General features: G+C 45.5%; 1 protein-coding gene across 2 annotated transcripts in view; it reads right to left on the minus strand.

Moving 5' to 3' along the window:
* Rmc1 (regulator of MON1-CCZ1) overlaps nt 1-9,677 on the minus strand; it is a 27,865-nt gene extending 18,188 nt beyond the window's left edge. For both annotated transcript variants that reach the window (XM_048447963.3, XM_048447962.3), the window contains exons 1-5: nt 9,496-9,677; nt 9,020-9,096; nt 6,856-6,940; nt 4,291-4,347; nt 2,256-2,342 (exon numbers count right to left, since the gene is read on the minus strand). In XM_048447963.3, the coding sequence (XP_048303920.2) occupies nt 2,256-2,342; nt 4,291-4,347; nt 6,856-6,940; nt 9,020-9,096; nt 9,496-9,597 (408 nt within the window). In that variant the 5' untranslated portion in view covers nt 9,598-9,677. The remainder of the gene's footprint in view (nt 1-2,255; nt 2,343-4,290; nt 4,348-6,855; nt 6,941-9,019; nt 9,097-9,495) is intronic.
* Nucleotides 9,678-10,676: the final 999 nt, after the last annotated feature.

Below are 10,676 nucleotides of genomic sequence, written 5' to 3' on the forward strand. Positions count from 1 at the left end.
TTTTGTTTCCACAGAGGTTGAGAACCTGTGGATTCATCCCAGGCTAATGTGGTTTAATGGACCAACACCTCCCGAAAGGTCACTGTGAACACCCCCAAAAATTACTTCGCCCAACAAAAAGCAGGAAGCAGTTTGGAGAAGAACTACACCCATATTCCCAAATATTGTTTATAAATGTTTGTTTACATTTAAAGGGGGATATGCTATAGAGATTTGCTTTGGTATGAATCTTGGTTTATTGATACAAACTTTTTAAAATTTTTTTTGGTTTTTCGAGACAGAGTTTCTCTGTAGTTTTAGAACCTGTCCTGGAACTAGCTCTTGTAGACCAGGCTGGCCTCAAACTCACAGAGATCCACCTGCCTCTGCCTCCCGAATGCTGGAATTAAAAGCATGTGTCACCACTGCCCAGCTATTGAAACAAACTTAAGATCAATTTTGCTATATGTATATTTCCACTCTTGATTAAGGTATTATGTTTATACAGTTCATTTAAAAATAAAATGTATAATTAAGAAATATAGGTTAATAGATAGTAATCTAGAATAGCCAAGCTTGTAGTCATGTTAGTTAGATTTTCTAGATGAACCAGGCCGTGGTGGCACATGCCTTTAAGCCCATCACTCGGGAGGCAGAGATAAGAAGATCCCTGTGAGTTCAAGGCCAGCCTGGTCTACAAGAGATAGTTCCAGGACAGGCTTGCTAGCTATAGCAAAAGCTTGTCTCTAAAAACCAAAACAATACAAAACAACAAAAAAACAAACAAAAAGACAAAAAGGTTTTCTAGATGGATAGAGATGTATTTCAGATGGATAGGCATTCTTCTAACCTGTCAAAGACTACAGAATATGGCATTTAAAATGTTTAAGAACTTAGGACTTGGGCTGGAGAGATGGCTCAGAGGTTAAGAGCATTGCCTGCTCTCCCAAAGGTCTTGAGTTCAATTCCCAGTAACCACATAATGGCTCACAGCCATCTGTAATGAGATCTGGTGCCCTCTTCTGGCCTGCAGGCATACACACAGACAGAATATTGTATACATAATAAATAAATTTAAAAAAAAAAAGAACTTAGGACTTCTCATGACAATGAGACACATCTGCTCCTGGCAGCACCAATTATTTCAAGAGGAAGATGGGCATCAAAGAGGCTCCTTATGGAGTTGGTTAGTCATTTGTGCAAGAAACTGCTCTTGCCTGGACTGCTTGATGAACTGGACATGTAGAACCCTCAGAGAAATGACTGCTAAACTTGCCTAAAGATGAGACAATCCTTCAGGGTTCCTGCTTCATAAAAGAACAAAAAGAATCTGCTAGACATTCTGCAGGACACAGAAGAAAGTGACTGACAAGCTGACAATATAGGCGGAACGGTCTCTGAAATTTCCTGCTTTGTGGAAAAGTCTGCTGAATACTATGAGCCTGTAGGCTGAAGATGGATGCCCCAACAATACAGAACAACTTTGGGTGACTGTCCAGGCAGCAAGATGTCTCTGTCAATTCTAGAGTTTTGGAAGTTGCTTACAATGCACTTCCTGTTTACTCTGGTAATATTATATCCTTCTAGAGTCTTTGATGGAGTTGATGAATTTATAGTTATAGTTTTCCTTAGTTATAACAAAAGATAAAGTATATATAAATATTGTAACTAATTATTGCTTGATACCTGTTTTGTTATAAGTAACTTTACTATGTTAAAGTTAAAGCCTTCCTTTTTATTTAAACAGAAAAAGGGAAGTGATGTGGGATTCCCCTCTGTATGCTGTGAATACCATCGGTTAATAAAGAAACTGTCTTGGGCCTGTGCAGGGAATAGAGGTAGACGGGGAAAACTAAGCTGAATGCTGAGAGAAAGAAGGGCAGAGTCAGGAGAAGCCACAGAGCCACTGCCCGAGACAGACATGCTGAAACTTTGCTGGTAGGCCATGACCTTGTGGTGATACACAGATTACTAGAAATAGGTTAAATTAAGATGTAAGAGTTAGCCAATAAGAAGCTAGTGCTAATGGGCCAAGCAGTGATTTAAATAATACAGTTTCTGTGTAATTATTTTGGGGCTGAGCAGCCAGGAAGCAACAAGTTCCAAAGATAATAATAATAACAATGTGTAGAGAAGAAAAGTGAAAACATGTGCAAACTGCTGCTGACGTCATTTTTAGGGACTATGAACTTTTACTTTCTGTGAACCCTGGTGCACAACACAGGCTGCTGAACTGCCCTTGCTTTCTCTAGAAAACTAAACAACCCACACAATACCTGGTAAAATTCAATGCCTTGATCTGTTATGAAGACGATTTCTGTAGAACTGGTCCAGCAGAATCCTAGTATGTTGGCATTCTTGGTCTGGAAGAATTACAGAACAAATGTTTTTAGCTGGCTTTGGTTGCACATGCCTATAATCCCAGCACCTGGGAGGCTGAGGCAGGAGAACCGGGAATTCAAGGAAATCCCTGGCTTCATTTCAAGTTGGAGGCCAAGCTGAGCTATATGAGACACTATCCCCCAAAAAATAAACAAATAAAAATTAATAAAAGGGGCTAGGAGATGCCTCAGTGGGTAAGAGAACCTGCCGCACAACTTGAGGGCTTGAGTTCAAATCCCCAGCACTCACATAAATCACCAGGAATGGCCATAACCCTAGCACTGGAGAGGGAACAGAGACAGTATATCTCTTGGGCTTGCTGGCCACCAGCCAGATTCAGTAAGAGATCTGCCCTAAGGGCCTAAAATGTAGAGTACAAGGCAGGGTTAAGTGATTTATTTAAAAAAAAAAAACAAAAACAAAAACCAAAAAAAAAAACCCAGGTAAAAACCTGACTGATCAGAGAAACAGTGGAAAAGCGAAAAGCGATCAGTGAACTCCTCTCTCTCCTTGATCCAAAAGCACCCACAAATCTTTCAAAGCAAAGGGGCCCTTGGATCTCTCTAAGGCCCTCCCTATTACTTCCTGTGTCCCTCTATATGTCCTGGGTCCTCCAAAACCTCTATGGCTAATTCTGATTAGTTAGTAGTTAGCTCCACCCTCTGATTCAAGATAAACTTTACTGAGTCTCAGGAGCAGCCAAGCACAAACAAAATATCCCACAACACAGGACACCGTGCATCTTTCACTGACTGGTGAGAGCATGTATACCTACACACATTACATGCTTATACCACACACAAATAAAATTTATAGTGTGGTGTTTTAAAGACTAAAGCTTCTAATTTGTAATAAGAAAGGCTGTGCAACTCTTACGAAGCCGAGGACTCGGCTGCCACTATCTCTTATGAATGAGTTTCTCAGAATGACTACTCAGTAACAAAACTTTGGGGGGGAGGGGTAAAAAAAAGATCTCACTATGATAACAGAAGCTGGCCTTGATCTATGAAGCTTGGGTCGCCAGGAACTCAGGATGCTGCTTCACCCTACCACATGCTGGGATTCAAATGCTCTTTTAAACACAGATCTTTTCAGATCTTTGTCCTAACCCAAGATTCTGCATCTTAATTCCTTCTACTCTGCTGAACAGAGGAGAAAGCCTGAGTTTTATAAAAAGATAATACCCCAAAATCCAACTTACGCCTTTCAAACTGTTGGCATTCTCCCAGTCATTACAATGTACAAGGGCCTGAAGTTATGCAGTGAGCACAGGCCAAGACAAGTCCCAGCAGCCTGAGCCAAGGCTGGGTGGCCCAACAGCAGATGGGCACAGCGGGCTCAGACAAGGAGCTGTTTCCTACTGACAGCACCTGAAGGGCTGGGAGGAGCCTGGCTAAGTGGTGGAGGCTCCTCTCATTGATATGATCCCTTCTTGAGTGCTACTTACCAAGAACAAAAAGATGCCAAATAAAACTCCCATCCACTGTCAGCTCTGGTCAATCTCCCAGCTGCCCCAGGAGCTGCTTTGAGCTCATTTACTAAACCGCACTAATCTATCCCAAGAGACTAGGAACTATACCCACAGACAGTGGAAGGACGTGCAGAGAACATCACTAGAAGGCAGTGGTGGCTCCCAGGCCGGAGACAAAAGGCAACAAGCGCAGTGAGGAAGCCCCAGACAGCACCGAGAGGAACCTCTTCGCTCACGCACTCCTCCACTTTATAGCTAACGAGCCAGAATTTCAAAACAAGGGAAACTGTCCAACATCATAGCTGAACCCACAGCCAACCTCTGCAGCTCATCACTAACCTAGACATCTCTCCAGACCGGGATTCCCAGCTGTGCCTCCATCACCCAACCAACGTCAGAAGCTGCAGTGAGAATGAGGCCACGCCCCCACCCCACCCTCCACCTCACCCTCTTCGTACCTTGCACTCTTGTGTGTATTCCAGCTGAGAGTTATCGGGAATAAAATTACAAAAGTCCTGAAAGACAGGGAAAAAAACAAAGAGAAAATTTCAGAAGGAACAGCCTACCGCACGATAAGATGGACAAATGCATTTGTTTTGATACAAGGTCTCCTGGTTGTCCTGGAATTCCTCACAGAGATCTGCCTGCCTTTGCCTTCTGAGCCATGGGAGGAATTTTAAGATGTGAGCCACTCTGCCGGATAAACAGATTTTTTTGTTGTCTTGGTTTTTCTCTATCTTTTTTTAAAAATATGTTTGTTTGTTTGTTTGTTTATTAAATATACCATATTCTGTTTGTGTGTATGCCTGCAGGCCAGAAGAGGGCACCAGACCCCATTACAGATGGTTGTGAGCCACCATGTGGTTGCTGGGAATTGAACTCAGGACCTTTGGATGAGCAGGCAATGCTCTTAACCTCTGACCCATCTCTCCAGCCCATGTCTTGGTTTTTCAAGACAGGGTTTCACTGAATTGCTTTGGAACCTGTCTTGGAATTCCCTCTGTAAACCAGGTTAGCCTCAAACTCACAGAGATCTGCCTACCTCTGCCTCCCAAGTGCTGGGATTAAAGGTATGTGCCACCACCGCCCAGCTCTGACAAACAGATTTTTAAAATGATTAGAAAATAGCTCAAGTCAGGCAGGCAGTAGTAACGCATTCCTTTAATCCCAGCACTCGGGACGCAGGGACAGGCAGATCTCTGTGTGTTTAAGGCCAGTCTGGTCTACAAAGTGAGTTCCAGGACAACCAGGGCTACAAAGCAAAATCCTATCTCAAAATAAATAAATAAGTAAATACATAAATAAATGAAAATAACTATACAAACACCCACAGACAAAAGACAGAGAGACCAATTATGGTTAACTGTCACCAACACCAGGTTACCAGTTGGGGGGGTTTGAAAGAAAATGGCCCCCCAGAGGAAGTGGCACTATTAGGAGGTGTGGCTTTATTGGAGTAGATGTGACCTTGCTGGAGGAAGCACATCACTGTGGAGTGGGCTTTGAGGTCTCCTTTGTTAAAGCTACACTCAATGTGACACAGTTGCTTCTGCTGCCTACAGATTTAAGATGTAGAACTCTCAGCTCCTTCTCCAGCACCATATCTGCCTGTGTGCCACCCACCATGACGACAATGGACTGAACCTCTGCAGCTGTAAGCTGCCCAATGAAATGTTTTCCTTTAAGAGCTGCCGTGGTCATGGTGTCTCTACACAGCTACTGAAACCCTAAGACATCAGTCAACTAAAGAGTCCATCCAAATGCTCAGCTGGAACTCATGAACAGCCTTTTAAAATTCATTCCTCAAGTAAGGTACAGCAGCTTACACCTAGGATTTCAGCACTCAAGAAGCTGAGGCTGGAGGATTGCACTAAGCTCAATACCAACTTGGGCTATGTAGTAAGTTCCAGGCTAGCCCAGGTCATAAAAAGAGGACTTGTTGGAGAGAAACGGAAAGGGAAGAGAAAGAGGATGAAAGGGAGAAGGAGGAGATGGCAAAGGAAAGAGGGAGCGGAGGAAAGGAAGAAGGGAGGGAGAGAGGAGAAAGGGAAGAAAGAAGAAATAAATGTCTCAAGTGGGTGACATCAGAGAAATGTACTGACTTTCCTCGGGCTTCCTGCAAATACAATACTAAAGCACAGCAAGCACAGCCTGCTTCTCCTCCTGAAGCTTCTCCAGATGACAGCAGTGAACCGAATGGACAACACTGGTTAGCTGGTGAGTGGGTGCTGGGAGCAGACGCAGGCCTCCTTTGTGCTAGGCTGAAGAGCCACTGCATCCCTTCCCAAGATGGGCAATGGCAATGATTCCTAAGAGATGAAGTGCCAGCAAGCTGCTCCAACTATGTTTATCTACCTATTCCTACCCAGTCCAGCAGCAGACATGAGAAACACCAGCAGATGAAGTGACTTGAATAAGATTAATTCACCAAGTAGTCAAAAATATACCTCACATAATCCATGTTACCAGTTAGCAAGCAACACAAATATGCAGGACAACCCAAATTACTTTAAAAAAAAAAAAATACAGGCTGGCGAGGTTAAGAGCACTCACTGGCTGCTCCAGGAGCCAGGTTCAATTCCCAGCACCTACCTGGAGCTCCAGGTCCAGGAGATCCTATGCTTTCTTCTGAACTCCTCAGGCACTGCACACACATGCTGCACAGACACACATACAGGCAAAACATCCATACACGTAAAAATAATAAATCAAAGTAGAAAAGGGACTACATGGAAAGAGGAGAGGATCAGAAGAGGAGACAGGAGAGGGTAATGGGGGCAGAACATGAGCATGGGACATGATACACAAGTGTGACAATGTCACGACAGACAGCATCTTATATTATGAACGCACACTGTTTTAAAGTCAGGCTGATGCTAAGCTCATTCATCCACCTAGCTGCAACCACTCTCAACAGCTCCGCATCACTGGATCCCTCAGGGTGAGGAAACCACTAGAACACGGCAGCCCTGCCTCTCCCAAGCGCGTGTCTACTGTTCTTGCTGGTGTGTACGCAGCCTTACCACTGCCTTGGAAGTCCTCTGGACAGCCAGGATCTTATTTTCTAAAGAAAACTTAATGCACTTCACTTCTCCTCTGTCGTCCATTCTGAAACAAGAAAACACACGTTAGAAGGAACGTACCCTGAATCCTAGCTCTTGCTTCCATGACAAAAAGCCACGTGACTCTGCGGGAAGCCTGATGTTAGAATTGCAACTCTGAAGCTGTGGACAAAATCTACTGGCATCGGGGCTGGCGAGATGGCTCAGTGGTTAAAAGCATTGCCTGCTCTTCCAAAGGTCCTGAGTTCAATTCCCAGCAACCACATGGTGGCTCACAACCATCTGTAATGAGGTCTGGTGCCCTCTTCTGGCCAGCAGGAATACATACAGACAGAATGTTGTATACATAATAATAAAATAAATATTTTAAAAAAATAAAAAAAAATCTACTGGCATCAACAACTTGCTAGAGAAGTGGACAGAGGACACAGCCAAGTGGTTGGAGTCACACACACATCACCTAAGAACTGCTGGACACCTGAGGTCTAGAGATGCACTCATTCTCAGGATTAGAGTGATGGTTTCCAGGGTGTGTAAATATCTCAGTATACAGTAACTGTGCAACGTACTGTGAGTCAATTACAATTCAATAATGTGGATTTTTTAAAAAAGTGTTTGGGTTCAGTTGGCTCACAGAGACCTAAGTGTGATCTCGAGTGTGAATCCATGTAAAAATTCAACACTGTGGCACTGTAATTACAGTGCTGGGGACACAAAGACCAGCAGGTCCCTAAGGGTCACTTATGCTAATATGCCAATGAGACCTTGTCTCAAAACACAAGGAGTTAAGAAAAGATACACACACACACACACACACACACACACACACAAGTTCAATGTTGCATGCTATCAACACTTCGAGCTCCTGGGAACCCTGACATGTCACCTATGGCAGGCAGTCCCCTCTGTTTCCATGTGTCACTGGTGCATTTCACCCCCTAACTTCCCGGGCCTGTGTCTGCACCTCAGAGCCCCATGGCTTTGGGCTGCACACAGCTGAACTAACACTATCTCTTAGACTTATTGCTGTCTCTGCTTTCGACAGGGAAATAAGCTATTTCCAAATGCTGAGTACCCTCACCACACCTGACCTGAGTGATTTTCAACATCAAGAAAAAGTCCTAATCCCCATAGGGAATGCATAATGTTAAGGCAGTCTCTGCCAGTGGGCACATCTTCCCCATGTCCGCTTCCCGACAGATACCCTGACCTAGAGTCCCCAAAACACTATTTCTTTGCTCATGGTGTTATTTAGGTCTAATATCCAACCAGAAACCACTCCCTTCATATTTTAAGCCTTGCTCAACCCCGTCTCAAGGTCAAAACTGCATCTTTTGAGTCCTCCCACATTCTGAACAGAGCCCCAGCACAGAGCTACTCGCATCAAACACTGGCTGAATCTCTTTTCTCCTGCACTAACTCTGAGTTCCGGAGAGGAGCAGGCTAATTCAGTCTTCACTTGTTTGCCACTGCTGGTGGGTGCCGAATGAGGACCAATAACTGTTCTCTACTTCATACAGTTGACTCCTGGTAAAAGTGATGTGCATTTCTGAGTTTTTTTGAAACAGGGTCTTGCTATGCCACTCAGACTGGCCAATAACCTGCAAGCTACCTCTCTAGCTTCCCAGAAGGCTGGGATCACAGGCCTGTTCCACAACTGAACTGAGACCCTACACAATACTTTCTCTCTGCTGCTGCAGTCAGAATTAAGATCACTTGTGAAGGTGACAGGGGCTGCTGTTAGCGATCTCACTCACTCACGTAAAGTGGGCCAGTGGGTCTGTCACTTTAACTTCAGGGCGAGCCCTGATTTTCCTCCATCCAGCAAAAGCCCGAGGAAGACCTGGGGTAAATGAGGAGCTGAGTTCCCAGGTCCAGCACAGCAGAAATGAGTGCATGAATACTGGGCCTTCAAGCACCAGGAAGTAGGTGTCCTGGGAAATTTTGAGTCCCAGTCACTCTGACAGTCAAACTGTACCCGCAGGTGCCCACTGCTTTCTCCTAGACACAGGATTCCATCCCAGGCTGCTTAGATGAGGCCAAAGAAAACAATTCGACTTTCTTAATCAGAAAAGCCCCAGTGTTTACATGTGGATATTATTCTGAAAAGGGCAGAATTTATTACCTAAAAGAGATGGGATTCCTATCATCTGGGCCTTTAACGACCACTCCGGTAGCTCCACCCGATCGAACAGCAAAAACCTGAGGAAGAAGGGGCAACGTTAATGGTCAGAGCTTTGTAAAGACCTAGAGTCAACCTTCCAAGGATCAGGTCTACCATACCACACCCTTGATTCGTCTAAACAAATTAACCTGGTAAATTCCTAGGTAGGTGCTCAGACGAATTTAAGAAAGAGAGCAAACAGAGCACCGTGCACAAGCAGGCCAGACCCTGAGGTTGACCATCTGAAAGCCAGCTCGCACTCTGGCACCGCCCGTGCAATTGCACACCCGTCTCTGCTCCCGCACGAAACACCGGGCACTCAGACCTAAGTCCTTGTGCGCGAAACACTGGGCACTCAGACCTAAGTCCTTGTGCGCACTGCAGGTCCAGTGCCGGAAAGCGTCCGGACGCGGGGCCTCGCTGCGGGCGCCGCTCACCTGCTTGTTGGCCTCGTCGAAGAACACGCAGTTGACCGGGTTCGCCTTCTCGAACTGCACCGGCCGCTCGCACAGCTCCAGGTAGTAGTCCTCGCCGCCCATGGCTGGGACCCGCGGGAGCCCGGCAGCCCCGCTGAAGTCCGAGGTCCCCGCCGTCGCTCAGGCCGCTGCCCTAGGCCCCGCCCCCGTCTCACGTGACTCACGGCCTTCGGCGCTTCACTGGGTCCTGGAAGGTCCCACCATCATAGCCACGCCCCCTATGGGTGGGGAATTGTAGTCACGTGACCCGGAAGCCTGCTGGCTGCTGGGAGACTGCCAGTCAATAGTGACTTGTCGCCTTTACGCAAGGCTTCTGCCTGTCAGTTTAGTCGGAGAGATGAGGCAGGAGGCTGGCTATAATCATGCATCAGAGATCTATGAGCCAAGACTGATTTCTGTGCTCCCCTCAGGACCTCATTCGCCCCAGGCAACCACTCAGGGAGATCTGTGCCCAGCCCCGAGAACTGATTTTTTGAACAATCAATCCTCGGCCAGGATACTGGGGACTAAATTCTGCCCTCCCCACACCAAGTTTACATGTTGAACTTTTAACCCCCAATATCTCAGAATGTACCTGCATTTGGAGCTTCAAAGATGTAATTAAGGCAAAATGAAGTCATCAGATGTTGCCTTAAACCAATATGACTTTTATTTAAAGAAGAAAAGAGAGATGAGGGCATTAAATTCCCAGTCTGCCGGGTGGTCGGCCATCTACGAGCCAGAGAGGCCTAGAAGAAACAGTCCTGGTCCAGCGAGATGACTCTGTAAGTAAAGGCCTTTACCACCCAGTATGATGACCTGAGTTTGATCCCTGAGACTTACATGGATGGAGAATAGAAGGACCCTGCAAGTTGCCCTCTGACCTCCACAATGCACTGTAGCAAGTGAGTACCCACATACATAAACGAAAGTAATTTTTTTTTAAGACAGAATTTTTCTAGGTAGTCCTGACTGACTTGGAACTATCTATGTTAATTAGACCAGGCTGGCCTCAAACTCACAGAGATCCACCTGCCTCTGCCTCCCAAGTGCTGGGATTAAAGGTGTGCACCATCCATCACACCTGGAAAAATGTAATAAAATTTTATAAAAGAAATGAGGGCTGGAGAGATAGCTCAGCAGTTAAGAGCACTGGCTGTTCT

Source organism: Myodes glareolus, chromosome 13 (assembly GCF_982192425.1).
Source record: "Myodes glareolus chromosome 13, mMyoGla1.1, whole genome shotgun sequence".
Classification (NCBI taxonomy): Eukaryota; Metazoa; Chordata; class Mammalia; order Rodentia; family Cricetidae; genus Myodes; species Myodes glareolus.